The sequence below is a fragment of the Mustela nivalis genome (assembly GCF_964662115.1).
Source record: "Mustela nivalis genome assembly, chromosome: 6".
Lineage (NCBI taxonomy): Eukaryota > Metazoa > Chordata > Mammalia > Carnivora > Mustelidae > Mustela > Mustela nivalis.
In genome coordinates, this window is record NC_139025.1 from 82,282,928 (window position 1) to 82,303,556 (window position 20,629).

At 38.7% G+C, this 20,629-nt stretch overlaps 1 protein-coding gene across 1 annotated transcript; it reads left to right on the top strand.

Moving 5' to 3' along the window:
- Positions 1–1,147: 1,147 nt before the first annotated feature.
- Positions 1,148–13,981, top strand: SPG11 (SPG11 vesicle trafficking associated, spatacsin). Its single transcript, XM_082735300.1, has 7 exons — positions 1,148–1,428; positions 4,392–4,576; positions 5,583–5,807; positions 7,442–7,643; positions 11,835–11,972; positions 12,149–12,597; positions 13,665–13,981. The coding sequence occupies exons 1-7, from the start codon at positions 1,175–1,177 to the stop codon at positions 13,871–13,873; spliced, it is 1,662 nt and encodes a 553-aa protein (XP_082591426.1). The 5' UTR covers positions 1,148–1,174; the 3' UTR covers positions 13,874–13,981.
- The last annotated feature ends 6,648 nt before the right edge of the window (positions 13,982–20,629 follow it).

The following is a 20,629-nucleotide window of genomic DNA, read 5'->3' on the forward strand; positions in this document are numbered from 1 at the left end:
TAAGCTGAAAGTACTCCCTGTAGAGGCACTAGTGAGCACAAAGCTGCTTAGGGAGAAAAGGGGGTGGGGGTTGTTAATAAGAGTCAAGTAAAGGGGCACCTGGGTGGCTCAGTGGGTTAGGTTGCTGCCTTTGGCTCAGGTCATGATCTGGGGGTTCTGAGATCGAGCCCCGCGTCTGGCTCTCTCCTCAGCGGGGAGCCTGCTTCCCTTCCTCTCTCTGCCTGCCCTTCTGCCTACTTGTGATCTCTGTCTGTCAAATAAATAAAAAAATTCTTAAAAAAAAAAAAAAAAGAAAAAGAGTCAAGTAAAAATTTTCTAAAGGGAAAGCAAAATTTAACAGTAGTGGTTGGTATAGTTTGAGGGAGGATTTCTTTTGAGCATGACGTTATAGCATGTTCACATGATAAAGGGAGAGAAATGTATGCAGGAGAAAAGAGAATTTTACAAAGTCCTAGAACAAGAGGATGTGAATCAAAGCACAAGTGGAGGGTCTGGCCTACTGGTTGGCCCTAGCTGATTGTGGAAAAGAACGTGTTAAGAAAAATACTGGTGTTTATTAGAACTTCCCAAATTCCTCCTCTGCCCCCTCACCGGCCCCCCTCCTCTTCAGCTCTGCTGGAGGCCCTGGATCATGCTTCCTTAGGAAGACTAGTAATTAATTAGGAACTCTACCCACACCTTTCCTTAACTACCCTGTTTCCCTGCCCTCTACAAGACATATTATTTGACTTCGGCATTCAGGCTCATTCTCTTAGGATGGATCGGTCCACACTACCAATGACATGGTACCACCCAAGGCCTGTTAACGGAAATAACAGCATAATAGGTAAAGAAAAAGGAGAGAGGCGGGAAACCGGTACTAATAAAGGGTAAGCATTTGGAGGAAGAAGGCAGGGGGTAATGCCACGGAGTGAGTAAAGCGGCTCCAGCTTGCCTGAGGTTGCTAAACTTGGAGTTTAACTCTTCCAAGATAGTTAAGTAAACAGGCTTGAAGCAAAGGCAGATGTAACTTTGCTGGAGGAATTGGCGCCAGCCTCCAAAGGCCAGGATTGCAAAAGGCGGGGACAGTAGAGCGGTCCCTGGGAGCGTCACGAGGCAGCGATCGGGTGGGCTACACGGCGCATGCCCAGGACGCAGCTGCGCTCAGGTGACCGGAAGAAATAGCCGAGACAAAATGGCTACAGAAAAGGCGGCCGGGGGAGCTGCGGCTTGCGGCACCTGCAGCGCTAAAGCCATGGAGCGGGTTCTACCTATGCTGTTGGTGCCAGTTCCTGTGGAGGCAACGGGGCGCCTGGGATACCGGGCGCAGTTGCACAGAGAGCAGGAGGTTCTGGGGAGCCTAACCGCTGCAGGCAGCCTGCAAGTGCTTTCCTTGGCGCCGGGCGGCCGGAGCGGGGGTGCCTGCTGCCTTAATGGCCCCTTTCGGCAGTAAGTGCTGCGGGAGTGCTGGGCAGTGGTGGAAGAGTCCGGAACCTTAGGCGGCTGGCCCCACTGCTCCCCTCCAGGCGTGGAGGTAGCGGGAGAGGAATGACAGTCGCGGGAAACAGCTCAGATGCGATCCGGGTGCCTTCTCGGAACCCTTTCCTAGCTTTGCAGCCCCACCCTCGCTTCCCTTTACCGGGGCGCAGATAAGGCATCCAACCCCTCTGCTGGCCGCGCACCCGGAGCAGGTCCCAAAGTAGGGGTTCTTTCATTAATTCAACGCAAGTTAATTAATTGCTATTGTGCTGTGCACCTTGCCCATCTCCCTTCAGTTAAATCCCTTGATGGTAGCAGCTGGGGATCATCTCTAATTTGAATCATCCTGATAATTTTTTCTTGTGCCTGAAACAGCGACTTCTGTGTACATGGATTAACCTCGCCGCCCCCGCCGCCTCCTTGAAGGATAGTCTAGCTAACCCATTCATTTATTCGCGCAACTCAATATTTATTTATATTTATTACATTTTAGTGTAATATTTATTACACGCCAACTGTTACATAGGAGCAGTCTACGACAGCTCTTGTATGTGAAGCTTGTTTGATTGGGAAGACAGAAGACAGAGAAAGACAGAAAAAAACAATTATAATCATGTATTAACCTTCCACTTCTGTAACTCTTCATCCAGCAGTTAGAGTTTATGTCATGAAGTGCCCTCTGAGTCTTTGGGCGCTCTCTCTCTTTTTTAAAGTTTTATTTAAGTAATCTCAGGGCTCAATTCAAAACCCGAAGTTCAAGAGGGGCTTTGTTCTCCCACCTGAGCCAGCCAGTACAGTGGCTTTTTAATAATAGAAAACGTTTAGAAATCATTTCCTAAAACATAAGTAGTTAAGAGTTGTCTTAGTTTGGAATCTCCAGGTTCTGTAACAGTGTCTAACAATAGAGATTTGCTTATTAAATAAACGAGTGCTTTAATCGTCTTACTCCTGGTCTCTAGTTGCTAGGAGGAAGAATCTCTCCATAGGAGAAGTTATTTTATTCAACTGTGTTAAGTACCTGTGGACACAGTCCCCTAAAGAGAGGAATGAGGCAGAGAAAAGAACTCTTTAGGTCTGAGAACTTAACAAAAGACACACACTTGAAATAATGAGGGCATCCATAATTGTGTGAAATTAGTGGATTGAAGGAGGATCAAGAAGGACTTTCTATTTGAATTGGATTTTAATTTTAATTCAGGTGCTTCATGGGGTAAAAATAAGGACAAATATACAGTATTCAGGGCTCGCTTATCTCAAAGTATATATGGTCCTATATATGTTGAAATCACTGTACATCCTGTAGTTATTTTTACTGAAAATTTCCTGTCTTTTCACGTGATGGTATAGTTCATATGCTGATGATGTCAACAGTGTTGCTGTATTCTGCCTTTTAAATACACCTTAATTTGTTTAATCTTTTTCATATTCAACATTCAAGTGGTTTTACAGATTTTCACTGTAAACAGTAGGAATTGGGTGTTCATGAAAAATCACCAGTTTAGGTATAAAGATAGAAAAGTAAAGTCCATCATTCTTTTTCTTTAATAAGTACACTAGAGCACCAAGTCTGGTTTTTTTAGATATAAAATATATTCTTTAGAAAAACTTTTTTTAAAAAGATGAAACTATCAGCATGACAGCTTCCTCTCCTTACATTTTATTGTTTCCAGAATTGGGCTCTTTTATTTTTTTTTTAATCTTTTAAAAAGATTTATTTATTTTAGAGAAGACAGCCTTTGCTTGTGCATAGGGGTGTGTGGGGAGGGGCAGAGGAAAGCGTGAGAAATCTCAAGCGGACTCCTCTGAGTGAGGAGCCCAGTCCTATGACCCTGAGATCACAACCTGAGCTGAAATCAAGAGTTATTTGCCTTCCTCCTCTCTCTCTGCCTGCCTCTCTGCCTGCTTGTCATCTCTCTCTGTCAAATAAATAAAATCTTTAAAAAAAAGGGGGGGGGGGGTGCCTGGGTGGCTCAGTGGGTTAAGCCCCTGCCTTCAGCTCAGGTCACGATCTCAGGGTCCTGGGATTGAGCCCCGCATCAGGCTCTCTGCTCAGCAGGGAGCCTGCTTCCTCTCTCTCTGCCTGCCTCTCTGCCTGCTTGTCATCTCTCTCTGTCAAATAAATAAAATCTTAAAAAAAAAAAAAAGTTATTTGCTTAACGAATTAAGCCAGCCAGGCGCAACTCCCCCCCTTTATTTTTTAAATGTAGTTTAATTTAATTTGAAGCTGTAGCATCATTTATTAGTTTCTTCCCACCATTGTTAGCCAGCGTTAGTGTGTTGACCTCATACTGCATAATTTTGTAACTCAGCTGTCCAGCATGGTAGCCATTAGCTACATGTGACTTAGTAAGTTTTGCATTTTTCCTCAGTTGCACTATTCACATTTCAAATGTTCAGTAGCCCCATGTGGCTATTGGTTACTTTATTGGAAAGTGCAGATATATAGAGTACTTCCATCATCCCGGAAAGTTCTGTTGGACAGAGCTCTTCTATAGTATAGTATCTTGGGAGTCCTCAAAGTCTGTAAATACAAATAGTCACTTTTAAAAGGCATTGAATGCATTTAAGTTAGCAAAAGCTATTTTGTTAATTGTGAGTACCACCTCTTATACATAATATACATATTTGGTTGTTGAAACATCCTTATGATTGTTTCTTTAAACATTTCATCAGACTGGATTTAAATGAAGGAATACAAGCAGCCACCATTTATTGCTCCCTGCTCTCTGCTCCACCCACTCCTATATTGGCCTGAGGAGGTTCAGGGGGAAGAAGAGGGGTGTCCCAGAGCAATTTATATTCCCTTGAGTGTAGGATTAATGCTACTACCATGTGACCTAAAGAATTGTTCTTTACTCCTTTTGCTCCTCTGCCCGTTGTGGGTAAAAATTTTTGTGGATGATAGAATATAATAATCTACGCTTTTTCCTTAGCTTTGTATGGGAGGATTCTCGTAACAGCAGCTCACCAACAGACAAACCCAAACTGCTTGCTCTTAGTGAAAGTTATGAACTGTTAATCTATGAATTTGATTTGAAAGACGGAAGATGTGATGCAACCATTTTGTATAGCTGTAGTGAGGAGACTTTGCAAAAGCTCATTGGAGATCAAAATATCAGTAAGTATTTACAGGTGGTCTTTCAGCATGTTTAAGCCTGTGATATTACTATGTAATTTTATATACATTCCAGGGAAGGTTCTTATAAAGATGAAATCAGGGAGGGAGATTTGCCTTGTCCAGTATAGTGGCCACTAGTCACATAGGGCTATTGAGCATTTGAAATGTGGTTAATGTGAATTCAGATGTCCTCTAAGTGTCTAATACATACCAGATTTTTAAGGCTTAGTATAAAAAAGTAAAATATCTCATTAATAGTTTTTGTATTAATTATATGTTGTGATGATATTTTGGATGTAATGGGGTAAATAATATGTAAAAATTATTTTCACCTGTTTCTTTTTTCAGTATAGCTACTAAAAAATTTAAAATTACATTGTGGTTTGCATTTGTGGCTGACGGTATTTCTATTGGATAGTGCTGATCTAGACTGATTACTCATCCTGAGGGCTGCAGGGAACAGAAATCAAAGTACTCAGGCTTCTGTATTTAAGGCAGTAGTATACTTGATACCCTTGATTTTAAGGTTCCTTCGTTTTTGTTTTTGCTTTTTGCTTTTTCAGATTTTTTATTTTTAAGTAATCTCTACACCCAGTGTGGGGCTTGAACTCACAACTCCAAGATCAAGAGTCACATGGTCTTCTGACTGAGCCCACCAGCTACCCCCCTTCTTTTTCTTAAAAAAAAAAAAAAAATACTGATTGTTTTTGTGAAGTTCCTGGGATAAGTAGGTTATTTATTTATTTTTAAATTTTTTCCTAATCTTCTGGTATGCTATAAGACTCTGGCCAAAAATAGAGTGAACAGAGACATTGTAAGCTGTCTTTATTTATCCTCTTACTGACAAGTAATCACTTGCTTAGGTAGGTATGAGCAATAACTGCCTAGAGTCGGACAAAGTATTGTTTCTTCTTTGTTTCACCTGTTTGTGTTATGTTTACAAAATCAAATTTATGAACTCTAAAACTGACCAGTGAGTTTGAAATAATCTTCTTTTGTTTCCTAGATATTTCTTTATTATCTTTGAGAATCCTGTCATTTCACAATAACACATCACTATTGTTCATCAACAAGTGTATTGTCCTACACATTGTATTTCCTGAAAGAGATGCTGAGATTGGAGTACTCAACTGTTTCACGTTACCCTTGCCTACACAAGCAGTGGACAGGATTATTGACGTGCAGCTCTGCAGAGGAATTCTTTTTATTTTGAGTAGTTTAGGTTGGATCTGTATCCTTGGCAGTAAAGATGGGGATATCTAGGGGATTAGGATACCTAGAAAGATGAGCCTTTTTCAGGTTTTTAGTCTTAGGGACTGGACTGGTTGGTATATAGGCAGAATGCTAGTTTTTCAGTAAAACTTTCCAAGGAAAAAGATCTTTATGAACTTAAAATACTCATCTATATTGCTTTATATTCTATTGAAATATTTTCTATTATGTACATTTTTCTCATAGTCCTATGATCAACTTGTGTTCTTTCTAAATTACATATGCTCTATATTACCCATTTATTCAAAACATGCTTGTTGAATATCTACTATGTGTTTGTTCCAGAAAGGATTTTGAGGACTGTTTATGATGTGATAGTTTCATTTTCATATATAAATATAACCCACTTATCTCTAATGATTCCATCATATTAGTAAATTATAGGGTTTGCTTAACCACTTTTATTTATTTATTTATTTATTTATTTATTTAAAGATTTTATTTATTTCTTTGGCAGAGACAGATCACAAGTAGGCAGAGAGGCAGGCAGAGAGAGAGGAGGAAGCAGGCTCCCTGCCGAGCAGAGAGCCTGATGCAGGACTCGATCTCAGGACCCTGAGATCTTGACCTGAGCCAAAGGCAGCGGCTTAATCCACTGAGCCACCCAGGCGCCCCTTGCTTAACCACTTTTAATTTGGTTTTGGAAATATAGTTTTGATTTGTTTGTTTGTTTGTTTGTCTCTAGCAGATCCATAGATCATTAGCAAAATTGTTCTGAAGAATTTGAAAATGACCCCTTACAGGATTTTGGGACTTTAATTTCTGAATTAAAGGGATGGTTTTTCTACTTTAGATCTAAAATAGCCTTTACTAAAATTTTTTATAAAAATGTCATAAAATGTTGCACTAATTTAATCTTTGTTGCCAGGTTATAGAATGGTGCGGTCCAGCATGGTAGGCACTAGGATTTTATGGCTGTTGAGCATTTGAAATTGACTACTGTGACTGAGGAATGGAATTCTCAATTTTACTTAATTACTTTAAATTTAAAAGTTCATACTTGATTTAATTGCTGGAGAACTTTTAAGTGTGTTTAAGTTCTCAAATGTGAATTTTACAAAACTTAAATACAGAGCAGGTATTTCCAATGAAAATTTAGTGTCTTGAGATTTGCTACAAATGTAAAATACCAGATTTTGAACATTTGTATGAAAAAAAGCTATATAATATCTCAATTTTTTATATCAGTTACATGTTGAGATGGTAATATTTTTGATATATTGGATTACATAAAATGTATTAATTAGGTTCACTGGGTTTTACTTATTAAGGCTACTAGAAAATTTACAGTGATGAACATGGCTCACGTTATATTTCTCTTAGCATTGTTGTAGAACACTAGTGGAAATATTAGCAAGGTGTCATTCAAGGCCTGGCCCAGAGTGGATATTCAGCAAGTATTTCTGAATGAATTCTGTCAGGTTTATTGGGCCACCAACTTCATAGTCTGCTGATGACTGTGATGAGGGCTGCCTCGGTGTCCACTAACCCTACAAGGTTGCAGCCATGAGGTTTCCAAGGTCCATCCCATCCTGTGCTTGAAGTGGTGAGGCATACTTAAGACTGGCAATTTCCTTAACTCTTAACTCAAAGACATTTTTGACACTGTGGATGGTACACACGTAGCCCATGTGGATTTAGCACTTCACCAAGAAGATGTGTGTGATGAGCAACAGCAGGAACCAGCCAAGATTTCTTCCTTCACTTCACTAAAAGTGTCTCAAGACCTAGATGTTGTAGTGATTGTCAGCTCCTCCAACTCTGCAATTGCTGTGAACTTAAATTTGTATTTCAGGTATGTAAATTATTGCAATCTCTAATTTGAGATAAAGCCATAGGAGATTAAAAATGGACTTGTTAGCTTTTTTTGAAACCTGTTCTATTTCTCTATTTAGCTAGATCGTGTTCTAGCTACCACCTAGTGAGGTTGTTACTGTAAAATTGTGCAAATAACCATTGGCTACCTTTTTATTTCATAATGTATATCAAGTTGTGATTTTGATTTATGTTATATATGACATGTCATCATGTAAGTAAAGTAATCAAGCACATAATCAAGGTACATAATGTATAGTAGCAAAGTTGGTTATTAATACATTTTTTACCCGTTTTTTGCCCTACATTATAGTAGAAGAAAAAAGGATTTACCCTGAGTTGAAGTTGGGTCCTGGCAGCCTTAGGGATTACTTTTCTCTTTAAGAACTTTAATAAGATATGTTATGCTAGCTTGCTCCAGCTGAGGATTTCCTCAGGCGTTTCCCTTGAAGGACCCACACCTGTGGCTATCTAAATATATTAGTAAAAATTGAATTCTCCTTTGTGTTGCTTTTTGATTTAGATATTCTAGTTACTTCTGATTTTACAGTGTTTGAGAGAGGTATGCTATGAGAGGTTTAAGTACACACCCCAGCCTGTACATTGCAATTTCCTTATCTGAAAGCATTCTAATCAGCATTTATGACTTTCAGTATTGAAGGCCACTCAAAACCATTAGGATTTCTGGTCCTCACTTAATATGAATGAGATAAATCCTTGAGTAATTGGGAGTGCACTTTGATGGCTTTTATGGCTTGTTGTTTGGATCACAAGAAAGGACAAATTCATCTTTCACATACCTACCAGAACTTCTTACCACTGTGATTTTTTAAAGTGGCCTTTTAATGCCCCCCCCCTTTTTTTTAATCTTTAAGCAGGGATGATTAGCACATTCTCAGATCATGTGCTTGTTTATCAGTAGGCCATTTTTACTGACTAAACCATCTCCTGTGTATTTAGAGTTACCTCCTAATCATCTACCTTGAAAAATAATTTGATAGGTGAGGAGGGAGGAAAGTCTATTCTGCCACCCTGATCCTTGCCACTCAGATCCTTGTATGTAGGGTTCCTTTCCCATTGATGTTTTAGTAACACTTCAAGAGTTAGTAACATTTCTAGAGACTCTGAAGAGGGCATCAGGCATATATTCCTTTGAACAAATTGCATTGAACTCAGCTATTTTAACATCAAAGCTAGTGTTTTGTTCCCAACAAATTTAGGGATCTGTCCTGACCAACTAAATGAGTAATCTCTTTATTATTTACATGAATGCTCTTTAATGAGTATGATTTCTCTAGAGTTGACTGTATGTTTTATTTTCTAGCTGTTCTCTGAAGTGTAGAAATGTGTTTCTCTTCCTTCACTCCTGGTTCTAGCTCTTTTTTCCTCTGATACAGAATATCAGTCTCTCCTTTTCATTTTATCCTTTAAGATCTACCTCTTTCATGAGGCCTTTTCTTACTAAAACCCCTTCCACTTGTAATTTTACACTCATTTTATCATCTTTCTTTTCTTTGAACTTGTGAAGCACTTTTGCTTTATATTACAGTTTGGCCCTTGATTGTATAGTCTTGTATTATTTCTCTCATTTTTTCATGTGTCCTATAGAATTTGTAAGCTCCTTGAGAACCCAAACTCGTGGTTTATTCTTTTCAGTTCATTGTCAGTGACTTTTTTTTCCAATTTACTTTAGCGGTCTACTCGCGTACTCTTACTCTGGATTTGTCATTGTTTGAAGCTGTTCCTCCCCCAAGTCACTATTCTCCACATCTCACTTCCTGACCGCAACTTCCCAAACTTTACATGTCACTTACTCAAGTACTCCCACTCTTGTCTTCTGATTTCATTGAAATTTCCAGTCAGTTGACCTTCCACTCTCTAGACCATCTTGTCTTGACTTCATTCTCACCCTCATTTCAGCCCCTTTTTGCATACACCCTAAACTCTTGCTCCTGCCTTATGGTAGCCCTTGGTTGGACAAAATCTACCTCCCTCATTCTGCCTTCTCTGTCCCTGCACCCAAGCAACCAGGTGCTTGTAAGAAAACTATGAAGGAAAACTGATAGCACTATAAGTTCACTTTTGCTACCTTCAACTGGTCTCTGAATATTACCTGGAGATTTTATAGTGATTTTTCTTGAGCCCATTCTTTACAACAATGTTTTTAACCCTCTTTTCCTTAGGTTTCTCCTCATCTCTTTGCCTCCAAATCTGGGGTGACATTGCCTCCTACTTTATAAAGGAAGTAGAATCTGTCTAATGAGAGTTCCCTCAGTTTCTCACATTAAGTTACAAACCCATTTTCCTGTACCCATCTCCTCATCTTTCCTCCTATTACAACGGATTCTCCTTCTATGAAGGCCCATCCTTTGGTGTTCTGTATCCTATTTCTTCCTTCTTTCTTAGGGACTGTTTTCCATTTCTTTTCTTCTTTATATCTCAAAACTGTTTTAAGTATTAAATCTGTATCTAGTTAATCACCAGGTCCTAGTCCTTCTACATCCTAAATGTTTCTTGAATCTGCCCACTTTTCTTAAGTCCTTGGTTACCACTCTCATTTATGCCACTGTCTAAACTGAGGTAGGGTAACAGCTCCTAATTGGTCTTTCGATGACGGCTCTTCTCCCTCAACTTCATACTCTGTATAATAACCAGAGTGATGTTGTTACAGTTGTTATCTTATCAGAGAAATAGCCAAATACTAACATCTGGGGACAAGGCATCCACCTTTTGTTTGGGGGGATGGGGAACGACATCTCCATGTGTCATCTTCTCTCACTGTTACCCTGCCTTCTCTGACTTCTTCTCATCATCTCCTTGATACATGTATGTTAACATATTTACCTTCAAATTGTAGAAGTAAGTGCTCAGGGTATTTAAATTCCTCTCTTTCTCCCCTAGCTATTTTTCTGTATCTGATCATATTATTTTTCTGCTTAAAACCCTTATTTAGCTTCCCTCCACCAAGAAGAAACTAAAAATCCTTCATAGCCCATAAAGCCCTGCACCATCTCTCTCCTGCCAGGCTCTCCAGCCTCATCTCACACCACCTTGCTTCTCATTCCTTGTGCTTTAGGCACCTTTGCCTTCTTTGTGTTTCTCAAATGTGACAGCCCTCTTTCTGCATGTACTCTTGCATGTACACCAGCATTCGGATTTTGTCTTTCTAGTTCTTGGGTATTGCCCGTCTTAGCCTAAATCTTACTTTGTGTTGACAGTATTGTGAGCAGTTAAAAACCTGGGCTTTGGGGCGCCTGGCTGGCTCATTCGTTAAGTGTCTGCCTTTGGCTTGGGTCGTGATCCCAGGGTCCTGGGACCGAGCCCCACATCAGGGTCTCTGCTCAGTGGGGAGCCTGCTTCCTCCTCTCTCTCTGCCTGCCTCTCTGCCTACTTGTGATCTCTGTCAAATAAATAAATAAAATCTTAAAAAACAAAAAAAACCCTGGGCTTTATGGTCACATTGACAGGGTTCAAATCCAGCCCCACTGTTTCTCTGAGCCTTCGTTTCCTTATCTATAAACCCTCATAGGGTTGTTGAAACGTTTAGTTTATATACAGTTTTTATCACAACATCTGCAACATAGTAGGCAATAAGTGCTCTTATCTCTTCATAAAACCCACAAATATCAAATTCTTTTTTCTTAATTGAGATATAATTGCATACAATATTATATTTCAGGTGTATAATGTGATGATTTAGTATATGTATGTATTATGAAATGAACACAACCAATAGTTTGTTACCACACATTGTTATAAATGGGCTAGATTCTTCAGGCTGACTTTATCATTCTGCTATAAGCAATGGAGATAAGGAGTCCTGTTCACAGAAACTTATTGTTTGTACTACTCCTTCTGTGTGACACCTCCACCCCTCAGTTTTTAACAGGAGCAGTAGTCAGGGCACCTGGGTGGCTCAGTTGGTTAAGCGACTGCCTTCAGCTCGGGTCGTGATCCTGGAGTTCCGGGATCGAGTCCCACATTGGGCTCCCAGCTCTGCAGGGAGTTTGCTTCTCCCTCTGACCTTCTCCCCTCTCCTGCTCCTGTCTCTCTCTTTCTCTCAAATAAATAAATAAAATCTTTTAAAAAAAACAAACAAACCAGGAGCAGTAGTAACACAAATTTGGATTTGATCATCATTGTTGACCATGGTTATCATTTTAAAATGTAGGCAACACCCAGGACACCTACTGTGTGAAAGAACTCTAGAAGACATTCCTATTGAAGGCCCCAAGGGGATTGATGAAGATGATCCTGTTAATTCTGACTACAACATGAAACTGACCAAGTTTTCCTTTCAAGTTGATAGGTACAGAAACTCCTCCCTTTTTGGATTTACTTTTATTTCTATTTTTTTGTGGTTTTTACTAAAGGGCTTTACAGAAGTAGATACTTTTTTTTTTTTTTAATGCATCTTCTTCTTGATGTACTGTTTTATTTAGTGCCTTTCACTGTAACAGATGTGAGTTCTACCCTATTTTCCAGGTCTTGGAAAGCCCAGCTGTCATCACTGAATGAAACAATAAAGAGCTCCAAACTGGAGGTTTCCTATTGTGCTCCATGGTTCCAGAATATTTTGCATTTGGAGTCCCCTGAATCTGGTAACCACAATACCAGTATGCTAGGCTGGGCCTTCATTCCACAGGACATAATGCGCAGCCACTATAAGTTTCCACAGAAGGATCATGCCAACACTAATGAACCAGGGAGATCATGGAAAATCATGAACATTAGTGAACAAGAGGAACCTGTTGAGCTTACTTGTATGTCTGTGACAGGATTCAGTGCACTGTTTACCTGGGCAGTGGAAGGAATGGGCTGCACCATTGGCCTTTGGGATTTGGAGACCCAGGGTATGCAGTGTTTCTCCCTTGGCAGAAAGTGTATTCCTATAGACGCTAGTGGAGACGAGCAGCTATGCCTTGTCTTGACAGGTGAGAATGTCTTGTATCAGGTTGAAATCCATTGCTGAGAGGTGTTCTTGTAAAACCCATTTTATTTCTGCCCTGGAGATATTAGTGTCTACTCTCTCCTCTAAGTGGTAGTCTTTCACGGGGGATATTTGGTGTTACTGTTGGTACTGTTGTTCCCTGTACTTGATTTTTAATTAAGGTTGATTTTGCTCAGCTAAATACTCAGCTCAGATACTAAATCAGAGAGTCTTAAGAGTAACACAGGTTGGTTTTAATCCAGAGAGTCTTCACTTGACTCGCCTGTGGAAGCAGAAGTTGCAAGCTGGCAGCTTGTGGGCCATCTATGGAGTGCAGATCTGTTTTGTTTGGCTTGCGCTATCTAAGCTCTTTTAAAAAGACTTCATTATAAACCTGTAAAATTGAGGATTTCCTGCTGTTACTGAAAAATTCTAAGAAATGGCAACACTACGCCTGCATTCCTGTGTAGTAATTTATAGATTGGAGCTGAATTTTCTCTTAGATGCGCCCTTTTCTCGTTAAGTTTTTCTTGCACTTGTTTCACCACCTGTTTGGCCCTGTAGACATTTGAGTTTGATATTTCAGATATATAGTCACTCAGCATTTATGCTATAACCTCCTGTAAAGCTACTGAATGATGTGATCATACTGTGTGTCTCTTTAATACCCAAATTTTGGTAATTATGTATTTCCTGTGTCAGGGGCCTGCTCTTTGTTTTATCTTAGTAAATCCGAAATGTAACCTCTGTAAATAGTTTAAAATTCCAAGAATTATTGTGCAGGATAATAAAAAGCAGAAGAGTGAGATTTACTACTGTGTCATAGGATGCATGGTTCTTACTAGAATATACCCTGTGGTCTGTGTTTAAAAAATAAAACTCCTCTTGGAAAAGCATTAAAAAATCAAATTAACTACGGTCAGAATAGTACTTGGTGTCCAATAAATATATTTCTAATTACAGCACTGAAGTATGGAGCAATTAGAATTTAATTTAATTCAATTAGAATTTATAATGCTAAACCCTAAGTCCTTATAACTTATTGAAGGTAACTTTTTTTTTTCCCTGTAGAAAATGGACTTTCTCTGATTTTGTTTGGATTGACTCAAGAGGAGTTTTTAAATAGACTAATGATCCATGGAAGTGCCAGCACTGTGGACTCTCTTTGCCATCTCAATGGTTGGGGGAGGTGTTCAATCCCCATACATGCACTGGAGGTAACAAAATTAAATGTCCGTATGACCCCACAGGATTATTTTCTGTTATGTGCTCTTATTTGATTGAAGAACTGGGAGAATTCATTTAACCTAGCAGTCAAAAGAACTATATAGTCTTTTTAAGATCTTATTTATTTATTTGACAGAGATCACAAGTAGGCAGAGAGGCAGGCTGTGGTGGGGAGAGGGGAGTGGAAAGCAGGCTCCCTGCTGAGCAGAGAGCCTAATGCGGGGCTCCATCCCAGGACTCCAAGATCATGACCTGAGCCAAAGGCAGAGACTTAGCCCACTGAGCCCCCCAGGCGCCCCAAACTATAGTCTTTGCCCAAACATTTGCTTAGTTCTAGTCATTTCATTACCCGAATTCCACTAAACAGTTTATCCTTTTTGGCCTTAAAAGATATAAAATTATAATAAACACTAAGAAAGAAAAAGTTGCAAGGAGTGGAGGCAACAGTAAGCTGATAAGACTAAATGAAATTGAAGCAGGCTATGGAAAGCATGAACAAGAGTGATATTTTATTTCTCCCTGTGGTCCTTACTCTTTCTCCAGCTGTAGAAGCAACATAACCTGAATTTGTATAGCATTTTTATAGTGCACACTCTTAGGTGCATTATCTAGTTTTGTTTTAAAATAACCACATGAGGGGTGCCTGGGTGGCTCAGTGGGTTAAAGCCTCTGCCTTTGGCTGAGGTCATGATCCCAGGGTCGTGGGTTCAAGCCCTGCATCGGGCTCTCTGCTCCACAGGGAGCCTGCGTTCTCCTCTCTCTCTGCCTGCCTCTCTGCCTAGTTGTGATTTCTCTCTGTCAAATAAATTAAATATTTAAAAAATAAAAAATAACCACATGAGATGGATTGGGTAGTTTTTTATTCATTTCATTTTACAGATGAAAAACCTTAGGCTCAAAGTGGTTGATTGATTGGCTCATTGCCTTACTAATAAGAGCTGGAGCAAGAATCAAAGTCATATTACACAGCCTCTGAAAGGTCAAAAACTGAAAGGTAGTAATGTTATGTGCAAATTTGTATTTTAATGACAGTTTTATTAAAATTATTTAGGGGCACCTGGGTGGCTCAGTTGGTTAAATCTCTACTTTCAGCTTGGGTCATGACCCCAGAGTCCTTGGATTGGGCTCTCTCCTCAGCTGGGAGCTTGCTTCTCCCTCTCCTTCTGCAGCTTCCTGTGGTTGTGCTCTCTTGCTCTCTCTCTCAAATAAGTTATTAAATCTTTAAAATATATACATAACATAATTCACATTACATAAAATTTACCCACCTAACTATACAGTCCAGTCAGTGGTTTTTGGTGTATTCAGACTCATATAGCTATCACCACTATCTAATTCCAGAACACTTTCATTAACTCTAAAAAGAAATTCTGTACTCATTAGCAGTCACTTAACATTTCTTGTGGCCTCTAAGTCCCAAACACTAATATACTTTCTGGCTCTGGATTTGCCAATCCTGGACATTGCATATAAATGAAAGTATGAAATATGTAGCCTTTTGTGACTGGCTTCTTTGCCTTAGCATGTTTTCAAGGGTCATGGATGTTGTGGCATGTATGTATGGCTGAATAGTATTCCTTTATATGGACGTACCACATTTGTTTATCCATTCATCAGTTGATGGACATTTGGATGTTTCTACTTTTGGGTTATTATAAATAATCCTGTGAACAGTGGTGCACAAGTTTTATGTCCTAGTTTTCATTTCTCTTGCGTATACACCTAGCAGTGAAATTACTGGGCCATTTAACCTCCTGGAGAACCACACACTGGTTTCTCACAGCAGCTTCACTGTTAAACATTCCCACCAGCAGTGTGTGAGGGCACTAAGAGTGCCACAGTCTCACCAGCATTTGTTATTGTCTACCTTTTTCTTTTTTCTTTTTTTTTTTTAAGATTTTATTTATGTATCAGAGAGAGAGAGGGAGAGAGTGAGCACAGGCAGACAGAATGGCAGGCAGAGGGAGAAGCAGGCTCCCTGCCGAGCAAGGAGCCCAATGTGGGATTCGATCCCAGAACGCTGGGATCATGACCTGAGCCGAAGGCAGCTGCTTAACCAACTGAGCCATCCCATTGTCTACCTTTTTCTTATAACGATCCTTGTAGTTGTGTAGTCAAAATGGTACCTCATTGTGGGGCGTGCGTGTGGCTTTAAGTTTTAGTGTGCCCTCTGCTCAGTGTGGGGCTTGCACCCACAACTCCAAGATAGAGTCGCATGCTCTATGGACTGAGCCAGCCAGGGACCCCTCACTGGTTTTGATTTGCGTTTTCTTAACGACTAATGATATTTGACATGTTTTCATGTGCTTATCATCCATTTGTAGATGTCTTTGGAGAAGTGTCTGTTTACATCTTTGTCCAGTTTTAAATTTTTTGTCTTTCTTGAGTTCTAAGAGTTCCTTATATATGCTGGGTACTAGACTCTGATGACTTTCAAATACTTTCTCCCATTCTGCTGGTTGCCTTTTCACTTTCTCAACAGTGTTCTTTGAAACACAAAGGTTTTTAATTTTGATAAAGTGAATTTACTTTTTTTTTGTCTCAGGTGCTTTTGGTGTCATGTCTAAGAAACCATTGCCTGAACTGAGGTGTGGAGATTTACAAGAGTTGTATAGTTTCAGCCCTTATATTTAGATCCATGATACATTTTGATTAATTCTTGTACGTGCTACTAGCGAGGGATCCAACTTCATTCTTTTGCAGGCAAATACTCATTTCTTCCAGCACCATTTGTTGAAGAACTTACTTTTATACACTACATAATATCATTATAGAAAATTTGAGTAATTGGAGGAAAAAAGAAAATTTGTCACATGTAAAATCTATTATCCAGAAGTAATCATGCCTATTTCCATATGGTTGTTTTTCTTAAATATTAATGATAATAATAAAGTGTTATTTCATTCATCTTCTTATCAGTCCTATATGTAATACTGTTGTTAGCCCTATTTTATTGATGAGGGGACACAGGTTAGGAAATCTAATTCAGATATACATGGACGGCAGGTGGTAGTTAGCCAGGATTTGAACACAGGCAGTGTGACTACAGACCATAGAGAGCACAATGTGCCTTATATAGTGCTCGTACATGTGTGTGAGTTTCATAAGGATTGGATGGTACATGAGCGATCACTACCAACACCACAGAAATACAAACATGTACTGTACTTGCATCTGGTATCCCATTGTGTAAATAGATGTTTCTCTAACTTTAGATTTTTTTACCAGTTTGCTGTTGTGAACTGTGTTGCTGTAAACAGTTCACATCTACTGCAGCACATGTGTAAACGTTTCTCTGCGCTGGTAGTATGATTGCTGGTCGTAGGACATGCACATCTTTCACTTCACTAGGTGATACTCCAGTTTTCCAGGGTTGATTTATCCATTTATACTCTTACCAGCAATGTATGTTAGTTTTCATTATTGATGTCTTTTTCAATACTCAGCATATGCAGATTTTTAAACATGTTGCCATTCTGATACTATGATGGGTTTTAATTTGCATTTTTCTGCTGGTTAAGATTGATATATATATGACATTTGAATTTCTTTTGTAAAGTGACTGTTCATGTCTTTTGCCTATTCTCCCTTGGGGTGTTTGTTTTTTTCTTACTGGTTTGTAATTTGTGTGTTCAGTGTATTATAGATACTAATCCTTTATTATAACTGGAGCAAATATATTCTAATCTGTGTCTTCTCTTTTTACTTTCTTTGTGGGGTCTTTGATTTTAATGCAGTTCTAAATTTTAGTGTAGTTTCATTAATCAGTCTTTTCCTTTTTGCATGTAATTTGTGACTTCTCCTATCCTTAAGTCATAAAGATGTTTCTATTATTTTTCCCGAAGTGTTAAAAATATGACTTTCGTCCATATACACTATGGAGTATTATGCCTCCATCAGAAAGGACGAATACCCAACTTTTGTAGCAACATGGACGGGACTGGAAGAGATTATGCTGAGTGAAATAAGTCAAGCAGAGAGAGTCAATTATCATATGGCTTCACTTATTTATGGAGCATAACATGGAGGACATGGGGAGATGGAGAGGAGAAGGGAGCTGAGGGAAATTGGAAGGGGAGGTGAACCATGAGAGACTATGGACCCTGAAAAACAACCTGAGGGTTTTGAAGGGGCAGGGGGTGGGAGGTTGGGGGAGCCAGGTGGTGGGTATTGGGGAGGGCACATATTGCATGGAGCACTGGGTGTGGTGCAAAAACAATGAATACTGTTAAGCTGAAAAGAAATAAAATATATATATATATATATATGACTTTCACAATTAAGTTTTTTCCCATTTGGAACTTGTATTTATGCATAGCGGGAAGTAGAGACCCATCTCAGAACCATTTTTTTCCCTAAAGTCCTTCCTTTAACCACTATCTGAAATCTCTGTGTGTCAAGTTTCTATCTATGCATAAGTTTTTTTCTGGGTTCTATTCTGGTCCATTGGTCTTGGTCTGTTCTGGGCCATTTCCACTCTGTCTTAATTATAAATCCCCTCACTTTATTATTATTCAAGAATGTCTTTATTATTCTTTCTCCCTTAACATTCTTCCCTCTGTTTGGATCAGCTTGTCAAGTTTCATGAAAAACTGTTAAGATTTTTATTAGAATTACATTTAATCTATATATCAAGTTGGGAAGAATTGACATCTTTAAGATATTTAATATTCCTGTCCGTAAGCAAAGTTTCTTTCTACATTTTTTTTCATGTCTCCATTAATGTCTTTCAATGAAACATTACAGTTTTTACAGTTTTTCCATTAAGAGCTTATCATCTTTTGTTAGCTTTATTTTTAGTTTGGATATGTACTTATATTTAAATATATGTGTATTTATATTTAAGTACTATATGCTTAAAGATAGAATGTGTTTATATATATTTAAAAACTGTTACATATTGCTATTATAAATGGCATATTTTCAGTTACATTTGTTTGTTACCAGTATAAAGAAATAATTTAACTTTTATACCTTGATTTTTGTGTCCAACAAATTTGCTAAATTTTCTTCTTAATTCTTGTAGTTTGTTAGATTTTCTTGAAGTTTATATATATTTAATGTACAATAATATCAAAGTAATACAATTTGGTTTCTTCAAATCCTTATTCTTTCTGCTTCTTTTCGTTATTTTGCTGCTGGGACCTCTAGCATAATATCACTCAAAAGTAAGAGTGGGCAGCATCCTTGTCTCATTCCTGATTTTAAAAATGAATACCCGTAATATCTACCTATTAAAGTATGTGTCTGCGCACATGCATTCATGTATATTGCAAAAATATTTATGGGGTGCTTGGATGGCTCAGTTGGTTGAGCATCTGACTCTTGATTTCAGCTTAGGTCATGATTTCAGGTTCGTCATATCCAGCCCTGCACTGGGCTCTGTACTCAGCGGGAGTCGGCTTAAGATTCTGTCTCCTTCTCCCTTTGCCCTTCCTCTCCTAGCTCCTCTCACTCTCAAAAGAAAGGAAAGGAGGGGGCGCCTGGGTGGCTCAGTGGGTTAAAGCCTCTGCCTTTGGCTCTGGTCATGATCCCAGGGTTCTGGGATTGAGCCCCACATCGGGCTCTCTGCTCAGTGGGAAGCCTGCTTCCTCCTCTCTCTCTCTGCCTGCCTTTCTGCCTACTTGTGATCTCTGTCAAATAAATAAATAAAATCTATTTAAAAAAAAAAGAAAAGAAAGGGAATGGAAAAGGAAAAAAAGAAAGAGTCTTTATAAGATTGAGTTCTCCTTTTTTCCTGGCTATGAATCTTTTTCTAATCATGAATGGGTATTGAAATTGTATTGACTACTTGGCCTGAATTTATTGATATAGTCATATGAATCATCTCTTTTCATCTGTTACTGTAATAAACCACATTAACCAATTTTATTTTTATTGTGAAATATAACATGTATAAAAAAGTGTACAGAATATATATACAGTTTAACAAATAATTACAAAGCAGAAACTCTTGTAACTGCCAACTCCCTCAAAAAAATAAAACATTATCAGCTCTCCAGGAGCTCCTGTGACCTCTGGTAGTTTGGATATTAAATCTTCAGTTTTTGTCCTTTTAGAGGATATTCTGGGAAACAAAATATACATATTTAAATTATCAAATCCAAAGTTCATAACTTTACCCTTCTGGATAATACAAGCCCACTGAATGCTTTAACTTTATTTACTTTTCCCCTACTTAAGTTACTGTTGTGTTTGTTTTCTTTCTTTTTTTTTTTTTTTAACCACAATAGACATCATTATTATGTATTTAGGTTCATTTCGTTTTATACAGGTTTGATACATCTCCTTGCTCTTTGTTTCTTCTTACATTTTAGGCCTTCTCTCTGCCTATAGTATCATTTAGAATATCTTTGAGTGAGGATCTGACTGGTGCTGAACTCTGTTTTTATCTAAATAATATCTATTTTGCTGCCATTTTTGAAAGGTATTTTTGGGAGGTACGAATTTTAGGTAGGCAGTTGTTTCTTTCAGAACATTCATGATCACTTTCTACTGTCTTTCGGATTCCATTGTCATTGAGAAATCAGCTGTTATTTCTTTGAGGGAAGTTTAGTTTTTTCTCTTCAGGCTGCTTTTGTAAGTTTTTTGGTTTTTAGTGTTCTCTAGTTTGACAGTGATTTTATGTCTCACTGATGAGTCATGGTCTTTAGTTGGAAGAGTATTGGTCTGATAGCAATTCTTTAAAATTTGTTGATATTTCATTTCTGGCCTAGTAAGTACTCAGTTTTCACAACTGTTGCATGTGTTTAGACGCTGAACGTATATCCCACCCATCCCCCCCACCCCCCCCATACACACATTGTGTG

Bases quoted from the DNA above. Each gene is read 5' to 3' on its own strand.
- SPG11 (XM_082735300.1), top strand. From the start codon at position 1,175: ATGGCTACAGAAAAGGCGGCCGGGGGAGCTGCGGCTTGCGGCACCTGC. The intron at 5,808-7,441 runs GTATCCTTGGCA...CTTAACTCAAAG, and splicing joins GAGTAGTTTAGGTTGGATCT to ACATTTTTGACACTGTGGAT. The intron at 11,973-12,148 runs GTACAGAAACTC...CCTATTTTCCAG, and splicing joins TTTTCCTTTCAAGTTGATAG to GTCTTGGAAAGCCCAGCTGT.